General features: G+C 44.4%; 1 protein-coding gene across 4 annotated transcripts in view; it reads right to left on the bottom strand.

Moving 5' to 3' along the window:
- Nucleotides 1-17546, bottom strand: part of LOC119433579 (microtubule-associated serine/threonine-protein kinase 3-like) — a 285069-nt gene that overhangs the window by 25095 nt on the left and 242428 nt on the right. For 3 of the 4 annotated variants that reach the window (XM_037700825.2, XM_037700828.2, XM_037700829.2), the window contains 9 exons: nucleotides 14941-15022; nucleotides 13329-13651; nucleotides 11781-11856; nucleotides 10194-10403; nucleotides 8689-8787; nucleotides 6069-6201; nucleotides 5153-5285; nucleotides 3083-3257; nucleotides 851-1023 (listed from right to left, as the gene is read on the bottom strand). In XM_037700825.2, the coding sequence (XP_037556753.1) occupies nucleotides 851-1023; nucleotides 3083-3257; nucleotides 5153-5285; nucleotides 6069-6201; nucleotides 8689-8787; nucleotides 10194-10403; nucleotides 11781-11856; nucleotides 13329-13651; nucleotides 14941-15022 (1404 nt within the window). The remainder of the gene's footprint in view (nucleotides 1-850; nucleotides 1024-3082; nucleotides 3258-5152; nucleotides 5286-6068; nucleotides 6202-8688; nucleotides 8788-10193; nucleotides 10404-11780; nucleotides 11857-13328; nucleotides 13652-14940; nucleotides 15023-17546) is intronic. The other variant, XM_037700827.2, reaches the window with a different exon arrangement.

Genomic DNA, 17546 nt, shown 5'->3' with positions numbered 1-17546 from the left:
TTGACTATAAGTTCAACTGATCTGCACAAATTGTTATTCTGGTTCAGAAGCCAAGAACCCTGCGCACACTTTTCAGGATACCGTGAGATCCAACACTATGCAACCATGCACGAGTACCGTATTGCACTGACTGCAAAAGTATCGGTGAAATTGGTTATGCACATACGATGTGAACCTGAAGCAGAATTGTGGAGCGGAGCTGTCAATTCCATTCACTTTCATGGACTGAGGTAGTGGCATAATTCCACTCCTTGCGATTCCATAGAGTTACAAGTCCAAGCCAATTCCAGGAATTTCCACACATTAACATTCCATTCTTTTAAGCGAGGTGACAATACCACAAGGTATTCTTGACAATGTGAAGCGTTTTTTATGACAGCATGGCAGAAATGTCTGAACACATCTCAGCGCCTGCATATGCCATGTGGTGCCTTCCAGGAAAAAAACATTCACAGAAATGAAGCCATTTCAACTAAAATAGGAAAAAAGCCTTGTTATCATTTCATTCCTGCAGAAGTGGTCTCCATTCCATTCGAACTGAAATAGGTTAAATTTCATTCTAATTATTTCCTCACAAAAGTGGTCACCATTCCATTCCGACTAAATAGGCCCACAGAAGTGATCAGAATTCCATTCAGACTAAAATAGGCTCAATTACACTTTCATTCCATTTGCACATAAGTAGTTGTCCCATTTCTTTGAAGGCTACCAAAAAAACTGCGGGTGATTTCGGAATCAATCAAATTTCAGCGCGGAAACTTTGTAAACGTGACTTGCAGACTGCGTCATGATGAATGTTTGGTAATTATTTACTGCAAAAGGGCAACTTGCAACAGGAAATGTAGCTCACTTGTCGGGTTTGAGATCACGATGGACGATGCCGTAGCTGTGCAGGTACTCCACAGCAAGCACCGTCTCGGCAAAGTAGAACTGCGCAATGTCCACGGGCAGCGGACCCATGTTCTTGAGCAAAGTGGCCGCGTCGCCCCCCTCCACGTACTCCATCACCAAACAAAGGTGGCGCTGCGTGCAGAGGATAAAAGATAAAAAACAGTCAATCCATGAGTCAAGAGAGGCTATGGGCATCGTAGTTGTGTTGCTAGAATATGCTCATATGAACTTGATTTGAATTTATCGTAACTGTTACCCACAATGACAACTTTACTCTAGGTACACCTGGTAAGCAATTTAGGTAAACCACTCGCTGGCAATGATACGGTTATGCAATTAAAAGCTACTAGTACCCCCTGCCAGTTAATTAGTGGTGGTTTCTAAGCACAAAAAGCTAGCAATGCCGCAGTAGCCTGATAAAACGATTTTGCTAGAACTGCAATCATGTGAGAAATGTATGTGCACTCTTTTTTTTTTTCCCCTGCTATTAAGCTTTTCGCAGTTATTGTACAGTAAAATCGCAATAATATGCATCTCTAGGGATGGCAGAAAAATTCATATCACCCGAAATTCGTATCACCCAAAGTTCATATCACCCAAAAACATAACAAAATCGGGATTTAAGTGACGACGCGACAATGAAATGGCCGACTTGCCCCAAAGTCCCGATTTCTTAATTTATATTTTCCGCAATCCTAAGGCCTTCCTTTGCCTCATTGAGACATATTGGAACACATACGCAGCAGAGTGAGAAAATTGCATGTTTTCAGTGTCTTGTCTTTGAAATCTGGAAGAAAATCAGGCTTTCCGAGGTGTTATAGCACCACTGATCGCAGTGGCGCACGGACGGGGGGGGGGGGGGGGGGGGAGGGTTCGGGGGTTGCGTTGCAGGGGGGGGACTGCGGCTTTGCGTTGTTGCAGCGCCGCCATCTTGGCATTGCCGTGAACACGAGAGATCGGAGATTCAGATAGCTGCAGCGCTGTTTTTCTTAATGCAGCCATAAAAGCAATAAAAGTGGGTGTGAAAACGGAAAACTAGCGACACGTGGCAGTCACGTGGCCCACAGGAAGTATTCCTATTGGCTGATGTGAATTTGAATCACTGGCGTGCTTATTTTGCGCACATTTTGGCAGCAGCAAGCTGAGCACTTTGCGCGTTCCGAGGCAGACATTTGGAGATCTGCCTGGTTATCTCGAACCTCCTTCGTTGCTGTGCCCTAGCTGCATGCAATCTGACGGGGGCAAAGGTAGAAAAGTTTCGAATTGTCATCGGGCACCACGGACGACGGAAGGCGTGGATCTTGCTGACATAGCAAGACTGGGTCATGTGCGATTGCAGGCTCCTGATAAAGTTGCAAGGTGTTTGAAAAAAGGCCAACAAGTTGCATGATACTGCACGAAGTAAAAGAAAAGACGCACGGGGGTGGAGTCAAGGCAGAGTGACGTAGGTCGTCCTTGAAACAGGAATGTAACCGGTGCATCGACCCGACAGCAAACAAGTGTCTGGCGCTATACTGGCACACTGGGGCCTCCTCACTGGGCCCGCTGAGGATCGTGCGGTGGCTCAATTGTTCGTATAATCCACCACGGCATTAAAAGCGGTTCACAACATTAGAAATTTAGCACGCTGTAAGCTAATGAACTTGGGCCAGGACTTTTGAAAAATTCGTAACAGGCATGATCGCATGACTGAGATTCCCCTGTACTCTTACGTGAAAACTATTCCCTGTCACCACTCTAGAAGACTAAGTGTTTTATCCTATCACTTATTTCAATGAGAAAAGTAATTCTCAAGAAGCACGTGCATACGTCAAAAGACTTCAACACCTAATCTAGTGTGCGTAGACTGCGTTACCATTGAGCACACACACAAGATCCCATGTATTCTGTACTCAGACAAGCGTTTAGTGCTGCTGGCGTTAGGAGGCACGTAAGGAAGTGCTTATGTTAGGGACAATCAGTGCACAGGTCATTACATCAAACAACAATCTGACCTATGCTTTCCTCAACAAAATTTTGACTTTGTCCAAGCTTGAGTCCCCCAACAAGGGACTTATTTCATCTGATCACCCACTGCCGACTGCACGTGAGGGACACGACCACAGGAAGTTCGTGTTAGAAACAATGTGCATCTTGGAGCATGAGAGTTGTGTGTGAGAATTTGCGCGAAAGTAGCGGGCACGAGTCTCACCTTGGTCTCGAAGCTGCACAGCATGGAGACGACAAAGGGGTTGTCGGTGAAGCTAAGGATGTCGCGCTCTGCGAACACCTGCTCCACCTGGTTGCGCAGGACCAGGTTCTGCTTGTTGATCTTCTTCATGGCAAAGCGCTGACGGCTCTCCCGGTGGCGAACCAGGTACACGGCCCTGCAACAATAGGCAAGCCACAAGGCAACAAACAATTACTTTTGCACCAACAAGAGCAGAAGTCTACAGTTGACTTTCATTGCATGATGAGAAAAAAAAAAGCTATGTGTACAAGAAATGAGGGTAGAGTATCGCGGGGAAAAAAAGAATTGTGGTTATTGAGGTTTAGAGTCATGATGCTACCTCATCAGCCATGAGAATTGCCATACTAGCAGGGCTGCAGATTAATTTTGAGCACCCGGGGCTCATTGATGAATATAAATTTAATAAGCCTACAAGCACTCTTGCTTTCTGAAAACATCAGAACGCTGCCACAGTGGCGGGAAGTCTATCCCATGACCTTGTGTTGAGCTGTGGAACAGCATAAACACTGCGGAAGGTTTGTAAGATGTCATGAAAAAAAAAAAAAATTGAAATGAACATGGAATGAGCACTGGTAACAATTACTTTCAAGTTTATGAAGACACTTAATGGTGCAGTTCTTCAAGATGAAGTAGCACAGCGTCACCTCATTCAAGTAATTTAAACCCCTTCCCTAGACCCCCTTTCCCAAATGCCAAAAGGAGCCAGTAAACTTTGCTCATTTTTCTGAACCATACATATAGGTCTGGACAATTCAGTAGTCAAACCTAGATAAAATTAACACGGATATAATCAATTATTAGATACAGTATAAACTCACTAATACAAACACCACATTAGTGACCTTTTCAGATTAATAAACTTTCCAGTAATCCCCTGCTGACTTCTTACGGTTTCAATGTAAAAATATTTCAGTACTACGAACTTCAGAAATATGTACCTTTCAAAATAACAATCATTCAGTTTCTGTGTCATGTTAACGCCGCAGTACTACGAACTAATATTCCAAAATGTAGAGATTCTTAGACGTCCGTGTTTCTGTCACGGCAGAAGAAACAGTAGGCTAGCAAACGACAAGGCACAGAAAGCGGACATTGCGGCACATGGGTTGGGAAAAACCTGAGACGGCACTGAATTAAAAAATGCGAGAGAGAATTTTTTTTCATCTATTGCGGAGACAACAATGCATCAGGTTTTGCAAGCGCGTGCACCGCCCAGAGAAGTGTCGCCTAGCAACGGAGGCACATCTCTTTATCCTTTGGCCCTTCTTTCTGCGGCCGTACTAGCTATGCGCGCGTAAAAATGTAACCTCCGTACTCGCGGGGATGCCACATGGACGGTCCCACTTGGCACTTTCCGGACGGTGTCGTTTACATGCGCCTGCGCTTTAGAACAGTTCAGGTGTCTGCCTCAAGTGAGACAGTTGCAGTGTCAACAGCAAGGAATGTGAAAAACAAACAAACAACAAGAAACATTGCGCTTTGTAGGAAACATGGAACTTCCTTGTTGTCGGTAGTTTTCTCAGCGTCAGCGTCTGGCTTTGTGTGCGTCACTCTTATTATACGGTACTTCGGTGGTGCGTGGCCGCGGAACCTTTGGAAAATAGCAACAGCGCAGTCCAAGAGCCAACAGAGCCGTTTTCATGGATAGCTGAAACGGTGACAACTTATGAACTGATAGGTTAATGGGCGGAATGGTTGATTTTGGGGATTTCACTATAACGACCTTTCAGAATAACAAACGATTTTCGACGGTCCCACGTGATTCGTTATACCGAGATTTGACTGTATAACGATGTAAATAAATCTAAAATAGTGTTTTTCACTGACATCAGCAGCATGTAATGAATATATGACTATGATGAATATTGGATATAACGAAGGCATTTAGATTCAGATGTGGCTGCACTACAATGAGGTTAGACTGTCTCTTAGTTTCTCACCAAAAACACTAAGGAGTCCAACACAGTTTAACATTAGTAGAGAAGAGAAAAAAGTTTATGTCTAAAGCCACTAAATGCATCATCCACTCACCCGTAGGCACCATTGCTTATGAGCTTGATGGTATCAAAGTCATCCTCGCAGGGTGTTTTGGTCGGCGGCTTTCTTTCTTCGACTTCGGGCACAGAGTCAAGTTGGTCTGCAGTCTGCAGGTCTGCGGCCAGATCTGAACCATACAGGAAGATTGAAAAACAAGACTTTCCACTCTGAAAAAGCACCGTATGCAGCTATGTACCCAATCAGCCACCAACCCAAGAAACAGCTCAATTCTGACCCAACTGCATAAGAACACAACGAAAATAACTTAGTTCACGGCTATTTCTATGACAAATGATCGCAGCACCTGGCTTCTGTCCACAAAATCTATAATGCTCTACAGAAAGAAAATCATATGAGGCCATTCAAATGAAGGGTTTATGTGCCATCGAAAACAGTGGAAGCTGGTTCAATGATAACCGTGACTAACGACAACGATGACAGCTATGAAGGCGCTATGCAGGCGCTATGAAGGTGACAGCAGGACAAACATGATGGCATGTAGAAGACAGCTTGACAATGGCGACGATGACATGACTACAGCATGATGAGTCACACGGTGCAGACACGTGAGCAATAAAAACAATGACATCATAATGAAGCTGAGGGCTGGAGCTACCAGCAGGATGACAATGGCGTGACAGCAGCTTGACAGCTTGAACACTGCAATCCCCCACTACGGTGTGCCTCATAATCAAATCATGGTTAAGGCATTTAATGTGTTTAATCTAGGGTGAGGACAAATGGGACTTTTGTGGCAGTTTCTTGTGCTAAGAAAACACGATGACCATAGACGTGATGCTAACATTTATGACAGCCACCTCAAAAGCTAAAGGCAGTATCCTTTGATAGAGACGGCTGTAAAACACTGCCAGCGCAGAAAAATGCCAGCACTGAGGAGGAAGCATCTAACCTGCAAAGGGGTCCCGATTCAGTCCCAGCTTGTTGATGATGTACTGAGGGATGTCTGTGGACACGCCCTGCACCACCTTGGCCTGGCCTTCGGCCGCCTCCAGCAGCCGATAGAACTCCTCGGGGTCGAATTCCTGCACACATGCGCAGACTGCTACGTAAGCACCTGTTCTTGCGCCCAGTGCTCACAAATGCAAGCTAATGCATCAGGAACTTTGAACAGCAGTGCTGGCACTATCTACCACACAGACCTCCTGTTATAACAGGGTGTTGTGGTTAAATGGTCCTAAAATAGGTTTGGAATAGAAGAGGCTCTTGCTCTTGGTGTAATGCGGTGCAAATGGCACACAGTATTTTAAAAGCCAACTGCAATAAAATTTCACTTTAGCTGAATTTATTGTAAATCAGTAGTACATACCACTGAACCAATCTTGACAAGCCCTAGGGCTAGTAATTGTATAGGTTTCTATACAATTATTCATTCTCATACTTCAAACAGCAACTGAGGAGGCTATGCGTGCAATTGGTGGTTGTTGCTATGACATAAGCACCAGCATGCAGACTGACATAAATCCCTGCATACCGCCGCTGAGATTTCTCAGCGCCCCGCGGAACCGTGGGCGCCAGGCCCTCGAGCTGGCTTGTGTTACCACGTGCTTGGAGCTATGTCACCCAGAGAGACCAATCAGAGCTTATAGCACAACATTCGCTATGTGCACAGCTGGGCTGGAGTACACACTCGTGCGCTCCAGTCTGTCCATGCTATGTGGTGTGGGCCAGCTTTGTTCTGCACCAACTTGATTGACGGATAGTAACCAAATCCAGATTGCACGGTTAGAAGCGTCATCAATAGCAAGCGCATCTGTGGTCTGGACATATCTCGTAGGTGATGCCAAGAAGCCGCGCATTCTAGGTTATGTGTAACTTCCAGCAAGCGGTAATGGTGGCTTTTACAGTGTAGACCGCTTATAACGTAAGTCGCTGGAGTCGCGAATATCCACACTATAAGCGGTACTGCACTTTAACCAAAACAACTATTTTATTGCGATAATGGACACTCCAAGCGCATTTCTGCTGTCGCTGTCACCGTGCTCTAGGTTCCACATTCGCTTACTAAATGAATGAACAAGCATGGTGCCGCGCGCCCCAAGCAAACATGAACACATCTTGCTCATTGACCGCGGAAACGAACTGTCAAAACGCTCGAGTGACGAAGCGCGGCGAGCGAATTGACCTTTGTGCTATCATGCCTCTCGCTTCAATGCGACCTATAAGTGGCAAAAACACGGCGTGCAGCGGACTTTCCCCGTCGCAGATTGCTTTCAAGATGGGGCCAAGGCGATCGTATCGACGAAGTGGATCGTCGTAGATTACGTCCTGCTTCAGTCCACTGAAACCGTTCCGCATTGCTTTGCTGGCAAAAATCCTCTCCTTCTGTTTGCGCCAGTCCCGAATGCAAGTTTCGGATTCTCCGAACGCCCGTGATGCGGCCCGATTTCTGTCCGTCTCCGCACACATGATCACTTTCCTTTTAAACGCGGCATCATGAACTCGGTACTTCATGCTGATAGAGCAGATGCAGAGAACGTGAAGACAGATGGTAGACTATTACCTAAGCACGTGTACTGCAGTACATGGAGGAAGCTACGGTAGCTAGGCTCGACGCGCGTGCGAGGCGGCCACTTTGAAATGCCGACGGCTATATGGTAATGCAGATCTAGGGTCGTACTCGATTCTAACGCACACGCAATTTTTGGACCTGTTTCATCAAAAAAAAAAAAAAAAAGAAAGAAATACGCATTAGATTCGAGTAAATACGGTATTTGTGGCTTGAGGGGAGTGTTTGACACCTAGGTTGACTGCCGGACTTCCAGGCAGCCCGCACTGTAACCGGTATTTCATGTCCCGAAACTGCACTATAAGCGATACGGGTATACATAGAGTGCTATGGGAAAATTAATGGGAGTCTGAAAAGACCGTATTATATCCGGTCCTGCACTATAAGCGGTTACGTTATAAGTGTTCCTATACTGCATTTATTTTTTTTTCAGTTTCAATATCGAATGCATATTTTTTGTGACCTTTTTGTGAAGCTTCTGCTCGTTTCAAATGTCAAATTTTGCACAGAGGCTCCTCTATATCTACACTATGTAATAAGCATGTAATGTAATAAGAGCATAAGCTAGGCTTATTACATGCTCCAAAATTCCGTTGCAATTGGCTTTTAATAACAACACCCCCTGTCTTCCTCAAAATAAATACGACAGTATAAGTCATACGTTATGCAGCACAACAAGCACACATGCACAAATATTAGTCATAGCCACGTGTACAAAAACGTCCACTTTAAAGGAACATATATAATTAGAATTGAAAGGATTATAACGTCTCCAATACCCTTCTGAGAAACGCGTGTGAATTTTCTTTGCAGAGAATTCAGGTTCCTCTCCGAGAAACCCGTATGGGTTTTCCTTGTAGCTTGGCGCTTCTTCCACCATGTAGATTTATGCAGGACTGATTTGCCGTACACAGTGGGTGAGAAGCTACCGAGTAGCAACTATTAGGACCTTGTACGGAGAAAAGAGCTGAGTCACAAGACAGAGGAATGGGAGGGAACTGACCAGGCATTCCAGCAGTCGTGCAGGCCTGGACACGATGAGCAACAACTTGCGCACAAGTTTCCGGAGGTGGTGGGCAGCATCCGGTGACTTCTCCTGGCACTGTGGGCAACAAACGAAACGTGATCACCAAAACTTGAACTTTTGGCGCGTCATTGGTTTGTAGAACAAACGGGTTGTTAAGAGGACACTAAAGAGGAGCCTTAAATCAGTTAACACTGACAAATTATGCTTGAATAACACCAATTTTGTTGATTTCGCAGTGACAGGTTGGTTACTGGAAGAGAAAATAAAGGTCAAATTTCAGTTCTTTGAATGTCAAGCCGAAACTCGCTAAAGCCGGTATGGCAGTTTGACATCACGGATTTCAATGTATTTTTTCCTATTTGGGCCGTTGTGGTTCGGTAAAATTTCTTTAAACATGCTAAGTTCAGCGTTTGATTCATTTAGAATAGATAGTCCATTCTTTAACGATAAAACATTTGTCTAGGCCTGAAGAGACGCTGTCGAAATCGACGATGTCGCAGAAAGCTGGTGTGGCAACTTCGAGACGGCGTCACTGCCTATTTTTGGTTGATGTGTATTTTCTGGCTTACCAAGCGTCTTTTTGTGATAAGAATAGCATTTTTTGGAAATTGTAGAAGGTTAATTTACTAATACAGCTTGAATAATTTTTTTTTCTCTATATTGTTTCTTTGCCTGCTCAAACAAATTCTGGGAGCAGCACTCTACAAGCACTAAAGGGTCCTCTAAACAGATTTAGAGTCTCAGTAAACAAACATACTGCAAGCAGCCGCAAGTAAAATAATTTAGCCCTAGCACTACCTCGCTGTATGATCACCTAGCCCAAACACTGCCTCAAACTTTGCAGGGAATCAAAAAAGTTAAACTACACTCCTTCTCTGACTATGGGAGAACATTCCTTGGATATAGCCTTAGAAATTGTTCACGGGCTTGTTCTTGGAAAACTTGGTTTTTGCTGCGCTAATAGACCGGACATACATGAACACAATAATGGCGTAGCCAGGGGGTGGCACACCAGGCACCATGTGCAGCAATTCCATGTGCACTGATTCTCCAGTGCTGTGGATATCGCAAAAATGAGCAAAAATAAGCTGCTAGTTCTAGCACACTAGCATTTATTATTCTCAACATAGCGCTCCTAAAAATCTTTCCTGTTTATGTTAACATTAGGATGAGATGTCAAATGAACCTCCTGTCAATTTGGAACTCTGCCCTTACATGCAAGTTTTACTCACATTTCACACGGCAGCCCGCTAAGGCTTACTTGTAAAGCATTTCACTCATACTCTTGAAGTGCCTGGAGAGACATGGACGTATGTCTTTTCTATGTCAGTGTCTTTGTAGCTGCTTTAAAAATGCTGGTGAAGTTTTGCACCGCCATAAAATACACGTCAACGAGAACTCGGAGCAACAAACTAACCACTCCCACCACGTAAAATCAGACATTGAGCACGTCTGAGAGGCCCGCTCGTTTCTTTACTCACCTCAGCAAGCAGCTTCTCGAGGCTCTCGTACATCTCGTAGAAGTACTGCGAAGTGACGACCTTGTCGTGAGACTTCTGCAGGCAGTCACGTGCCAGCTCGATGATCTGGTGGTGGGCGAAGCGAGCGACAGCATCGCAGGAGTGCTGCGCGTTGAGCTCCGCCTCCTGGCTCACGAACTGCTCCAGCCGCTCCTCCATTTGCTGCGTGGCCTGCAGAGCCCACGCGATCCCCAAACAGGCAGCTGTTCACTCTTGAGTGACCATCATCAGTTGACTTAAGCCCACTGCCCTAAGTAAAACTGGAAGCATGGCCAATGTAAGGCAAATGTTAAGAAAATATATTACTATAGAGTTCAATGTTCTGAAGCTGCATAAAGGGTTATGAGGAACGTTGTAGTACAGGGTTCCAGATTAATTCTTACCACCTTGAGTTCTTTAGTGTGCACCACACACAGTACACAAACATCTCCACATTCATTTCCATCAGAACATGGTGGCATGGTATTGAACCTGCAACATTGTGCTCGACAGAACAATGCCATGGGCAATGGGTCACTGCGGCAGGTGCAAGCCCAATGTATGGTCATACGTTACTATATCACCTTTAGTCAATTTAAGTTTACTGCACCAAGTATCTTGTAAAAACTCGCATATTGCACAAGTTTTTATATTTTTTTTCTCCCGGGCATGTCAGAGTCAGCATGATCACACAAAGTTGGAAGCATGAAAACAATTTTCAGCTGCTTTAAAAAAAAATTGTTATCAGTTGAATGCTTTCACCGAGTGCTTTCAATGCTGGTATCATCACTTCTCTCGTCTTGCATGTTTCGTTCGCGTTATAGTTAACTTTCTTTTTAAAGTTTCCTCCAATCGTGTAGTATGCAAATTCAAACCTTTTTTTTCCCCCCCAATTTTTGCTGTCCACAAATATCACTTCATATTATATTCGAGTCCATATAAAATGCAGGTTTTTATGGTAAGCATTTCATAGCATGGGCAATGTATGCCAGATATATGACCAATGTGGGTCAATAGAGTGCCAATGTAGCCTGCCATTAGACTAACATTGGCTCTGCTTCCTGTGCTGTTAGGGACAGGATGAAGGCATCTTCCAGGAGGCTCCCCAGTTATCCCTGTCTTGTGCCCGCTGACTCCATGCTATGCCCACAAACTTCCCAATTTAAATCTAGCTAGGCACCTGTCATACAGGTTTCTCGGTGTTGTTCTTTATTGTTGCATCTTGAAGTACTCATGGTCAACTACATGCAATCGTCTGCCATGGTCGACTGTGCTTTGTTCTCCTTGCCACCGGTTATCTACTCTACAAATCATATGGCTTGCTTAACTCATTTAAGTCTACTTCCTCTGAATCTGAACTAAAATATCAGTGCTACCTGCGTTCACTGTCTGATCCATAATGACATCTCGCTATCTCCAAAAGTTACAAATATAATTTTGTTCCATTGCTAGTTGCTTGGTCCTCACCTTCTTTTGCATATAAAAAAAACGAGAAAGGTACTAGCGTGGCACCCGACATTCATAAACAATGGCGGATGAACACAGTCACATAAGGGCATGCATTCTGACCTTTGGGAAGCGTTCCTTGTAGACACTGTTCATAAGGACAATCTCGTTGTCAATCCCGGGTGACCGCATGGGACTACTGGAGGAAAGAGGGCATCGGCCGGAAAAAAGAGAGTCACAGACTGCAGGTTATTAACTTCCCTCAACATCTCCACCAATGACTGCCAACGAAAGCATGCCTTCTCGCAATATAAATAAAAACTATAACGTACAAGTGAGACCTACCATAAGGCCGTATGCACCACAATGTTCATGATATGGCCTTAATGTAATGCAATACAAATACAATGACGCATAAAGTTAAAAAATACAACTGATTGTCATAACTATTCATACAATTGTGCCAAGATGATGTTACAAAGGTTCAGTGTGCTACTGCCTATGTTTTAGATCGTTTCAGAAACTAACTGTCATCAAAAGAGCTCAGGAAAAAAAAATGCCGTGCTTTGACTTGGCCCAGCAGCACCAACTAAGCCAGCAGTTCCTGATTAAGCAAACAGTGGGCTTCAAGATTTGAGAGTGTAGCAGACAATGTCAGTCATTTTGATGGGTTATTATTCTAAGTTTTATCCTTGTAAGTTTGCTGTACTTTATGGCCAATGATCAATTCAATGCTGCTCAACCATTAATTCCAGTGAATCATTATCTGTGCAAGTTTATCATCACCACATTCAACAAAGTTAATGGACCTAGATTCACTTCCTCATGTGTAACTGTACGACTTCTTTGGCTCTTAAACATAAGTGACTCAATGTTTTGTCCATGTTACTAATAGCTGACCACGTCCACCCTCTTTCTCAGGGTTAATTACATAGCTATGGCATCTTGTTTGTCCTTGCACTTTTGGACAGTGCATAATTGCATACGGTTCTTTTACCTTTACATATCTCATGCTAATTATAAGATGCCCCTGTTTCAGTCTCGAGTGATAACTATGTGACCTTCACTATCAGCCGAGCTTTCCACAACCTTTCCCTATTCCAAATGAAACTGGATTGAAACAGCAAACTCATACAATGGTGCGGGAGTCCTAGAACTATTCTTCAAGACTTGGGGGGTTCCATAAAAGCATAAACCAAGGAGACCCGTTATACAGGCTTCTTTTGAAAGCTTTCAAGGCTGTAGCAGAGGCCAGTGTGACAGCTAACAATGAGCGACACACCCAACAAACGACGAGATTGTCGTAAGCAGATGCGCTCGATGTGCTGACGTTGTCAATGTCTCGTAAATTGTATGACACTGCTCCGTGAATGCAGAGCTCCAGTGAAACTGCCTACACACGCTTCTACTTAAAATGTGCCCCAATACTTTCAAAGAGTGGACGTCACTGGGCGAATGAGACATGGGACGCAGCAAAACAGTTGCTAGTCTCCCTGTTGGATGTTGTATGGGAGGGAGACTTCATCACGTATTTCTGACAGCGCTTTCCTTCACCGTACTCCCATTTCTTTGACCCTTCCACTGCACACGAAAGTAGGCAAGGCTGGTGGTCATAACCGAAATAGATAATGTACTACAATTTGAGCACCAACGTCGACCCCGAGAACATACCTGAGGCTACGCGACCGTGGCCTGATGATGGGTGACGCAGAGCCCGACGTCGTGGCGTGCGCTCCAGACGAGGTGGAGGCCCCACCATGCTGCTGGTGGCCATCGTCCTCGAGGCCCGGGTTGCTCTCGTTGCTGGAGAAGTGCCGCGACTGGTGGACGTGGTGGTGGATGTGGTGCGTGAATGGGTGGTGGTAGTGCTGGTGGTGCTGATGCGGGGGAAAGTAGTGCGGCGGATGGCCGCCACCAACCGGAGTGCCAGCCGGCTCGTCCGGCGTTGGCTGATAGGGCAGCAGGTGCAGCTTCTCCTGGCTGGAGCACTGGGACTGAGAGGAAAACACCAAGTTAAAGGAAGAGGAATGATGACAGAATCTTGGTTTAGAAAGCAGGGTTACTGTTATTGTTTAAGTTGCCGTTGTGCTGCAAGTATAATGGGATTAGGTTTTTTTGTCTTAAGATAAACGTTCAAGATGAAGTTAGGAATGCCTCTATGCTAGGTTAGAACATCTAAAACTAGTATTCATGCCCTTTGCCACCTGCGAGTGAAATTTGTGGGCTCGTTCAGAAAAACTAAAACGGGGGTTTAGCACAAAAGAATGCCTTCATGTTCACACATTTTCATACTGTACAACCTCTCTCTCTCGGCAGCCGTTGAACCATCTAGCACCTTATGGAAGCCTGCAAAACAGTATTCCAGAAGCGGTGAAGACTGCCATTTGTGCACCTGAATGGATAAGTTTCTTGGAGTGTTCATGGTTGTTGGAGTCAGCAGAGTGCAAAGTATTCTTTTCAGAGTCAGAGCTGGCAGCACACCAACATAAATTCACTGAATGATTGCACAATGTCAAAATCAGGATGTATGTTAAAGAGAAGTGCCTCTGAAGTGTTGGGGGAAGGGGGGGGGGGTGTCTTCTGCCATTGCTAGTGTAATTATTTCATTCAAGCTAATTGCCTGAACTGTTCGGCAGCACAAAAAAAATCCATCAATGCACCATTTTCCAAGGAGGTCTCCCACCCAAGGAATTGCCGCATATGATGCTACTTAGCTCCTGCCAATGAGGACCTCACAGGAAGCTGCACCCATTCCTATCAAGCATTTATGCCTTTGACTGTGTTTATGCTCTTCAACACTGTTTCTTGTGGACATCGCAGACAACAGCTACACTAATTAAGGAAAATATTGAGTTACAACAGATCAGCCAAATAACGAAACTGTACATAGGCCCTCTTCTGCCAAGTGCTCGTGTCAATGTCCAGTCAAGGATTGGTTGTTGCTACTGATGGGGTTTCGTGTTTCAAAGCCTCGCAGTGGGCAACAAAGGACACCTTAGTGGAGAATGTTGGGTCAAATTTTGAGTTCCTAGGGTTCTTATATGCATTTAAATTTAAGCACATGAGCATATGTGCATAAGTGCATGCAGCAAAACAAAAATAACAAAAAATTCAGCCTAGACATTTCTGCAATCACTCCCTGCAGAATTCCACTGGAGAATGCTGGAAATTGCACACTGTTAAGAAACGCACCAACAAATCAGTTGGTAGCATAGGGAGGTTTGACTTCCACAGCACTGTGCATTAACATTAAAAATGAAAAGTGGCGGGGGACACCACTCACAGATACGTTGGAGCTTCCGGGTGTGTTGGTCCCATAGCCCGATGACGGCAGTGATGCGACTGACCATCGCCGGCCGTCCGCCCTGCAAAGTGAACAAGAGCAAGGGCATGTTGTTATGTCCAGAAGCACGAATTACAAGGTTCATGTACACCTTATCTTGATAATCATTTGCCACATCAAGTTCAGATATAGCAAAGTATTTGAGAAGACTCAGGTATATTGAACGAAACACACCGAATGCAGCAAAGCCTTTGCAATGTTTTGGGTGGATTTCAGGCAGTAGCAAAACAGACCCGTAGAACTTCCAAATATGTGCGAGAACAGCGGGTACAAAGGTGTTCAACATCCCTGTACAGCTTCACTGTCTTTGACGTGCAAGTTGCTAGCACGTCAAAGACATGCAAGCAGACAGCATTTGCTGCAGACCTGTTAGTGGGATTTCTGCATGAGTGTGCTTTCTGTGGCCAGAATGTTTGTTTACAGAAGAAGCAGCGCTGACGCATTTCCTCTTTCAGCCTATGATTGCCCTGGCGAGTGGCTGAATGTTTGACTTGGGCAGCAGTCCTCTGGGTCCTATCTCAAGTAGGTGTTGCATCAGGTGAAGACTGCAACAGGTGAAGTGTTACAGGAACCAGTTGAATCTGCCTTTACACATTCTTAACCACAACTCCATCTAAATCAGTTCTATCATTGACCTAAGAACATTTCTGTGTCTCAAATGAAGATAACCCCTTCGAGTGCTGCATGCACAATTGTATATACCAAGATAACTGCTCAAAATCCAAAGCCCTAATGAAAATAATGATGTTTAGAATGGTTCACCTATATCTTAAGAAAGTACTGAATAAAACAGTGCTCCAAAATTTATTATACGTACGAAGCGTGTCGGAGAAACAATTTACAACATATATGTATACTTGTTCGCTGTGACAGCAGTACTTCAACATGTAGTTGGATTTATTTTCCTGTTCTTTTTGTCAGCAATGATGTCCACTTCTGCAATTTCAAACGTGGTTTGACAAGCAAAATTACTTGCAAAGCAGTCAATGTGGTTACTGCACCTCACGTATTTTTGGGAGTACATGCGTGGAAGCCCATATTTTGGAATGAGACAGAACACAGAAATTCAACAGAAACTCAATTTTCAATCTGTTGAACAACAAAATTCATTGGTGCCTGAAAGGGATAAATGGTTAAGTCAGAGTCGGCCCCACACTAAAGCTTCCTCATAAAGGGCTAGCCGCAGGCCATTCAATAATTGTCACCCCACGCACACTGACACATGCCCACTTAACATTTTTTTTCTCACTTAAGTAAAAGGAAACTAGAGCAGCGAGGCATGACAGAAGGAGTGCAGGAGATATCACGAATGCATGCAAGTGTTCGGAGCTCAGCAGAAAAGAGCAGCAATGAAGCCCTTAAATAAATAAAAAAAAAAGCTCCAGCAAACGAGCTATCTCGAGAGCAGCGCTGAACGCCATCGAGACCCCGTGCTTGCAAGCGCGCACCCAGTGTGTGGCAAGCAAGGTTCTCACTCCCGAGATAAGCCACGTGCTGTGCGGTGCATATCTCACCTCTGGAGTGTGCACCGAGCTTCGAGTGGGTTGCAGTCACAACTGCTAAGAGCACTTTGAGAGTGCATGTCAACCGTGTTTCAATACAGTGTTATTATCTTCCTGGAACCAGCTTTAGCTTCATGTGGCCGCAGAAATAAACTAAATTAAATAAATTCCAGACTTTAATGTGCCAAAACCACGACCTGAATATGAGGCACACCGTAGTGAGGGACGTTGGAACTCTCGAGTGTTTTTTGCATCTCACCATCATTGAAATGCCAAGAAGTAAACTATGAGTTGAAAAGCTTTTGTTTAACTTACACTTTAGTAGATTACGAGCCAAGAAGTTATCAGAAATGCCTCCCATGAAAACGTGCTGCACCTGATCTCGATCCCTCCACTTTAAACAATTAAATTAACTTTACAGGTCTAATAGTTACAAATAGAGGGCACCACAGTGGTTGAGCAGTCTGAAGGAAACACATGGGCTATGGAGTGACACCTTAGTGGAGGGCTGAAAATTCCTACCACGTGGGGTTTCTTAGAGCGCACTTAACCCCACAAAGCCCAATGTATCATTTTCGATACACTGATTTTGATATACCGCGTTTTTGATATACCGGAGGGAGTCCTCAGTTGTGGATAGTTCTGCAAATCAATAACTAATTAATTACCATACTAATTAATGCGTACACAATTATTGTTTCATTGTTTTCTGTGCACCAATATACCCCCTATAGCCGTAAATTAATGTGAATAAGCTGTTTTAATTTTCTTTGATGTGGAAGGGCATTCGGGCTTTGTGGGGTTAAGAGGGAGCTTTAGCTTGGGGCCAACACCGATTTTCCTGTTCAAGTACAGGTGAAGTTTTGTGTCATTTGGCTTAGTGGCATGCGGATTTAACTATGCATTCTGCACCAAGTTTTGCAGCATAACAAATACATACCTGCCAACCTGGGGACCTCAAAATTTGGGAGAATCACCAATGAGATGACAAAAGAAAAAAAATCAGTAGTTTCTTTTTTTTCTGGGCAACTGCAATATAAGAAA

Source organism: Dermacentor silvarum, chromosome 11, assembly GCF_013339745.2.
Source record: "Dermacentor silvarum isolate Dsil-2018 chromosome 11, BIME_Dsil_1.4, whole genome shotgun sequence".
In the NCBI taxonomy this organism is placed as follows: Eukaryota; Metazoa; Arthropoda; class Arachnida; order Ixodida; family Ixodidae; genus Dermacentor; species Dermacentor silvarum.
Note: the sequence above shows the minus strand (reverse complement) of the source record. Positions and strands in the feature narration are given on the sequence as shown.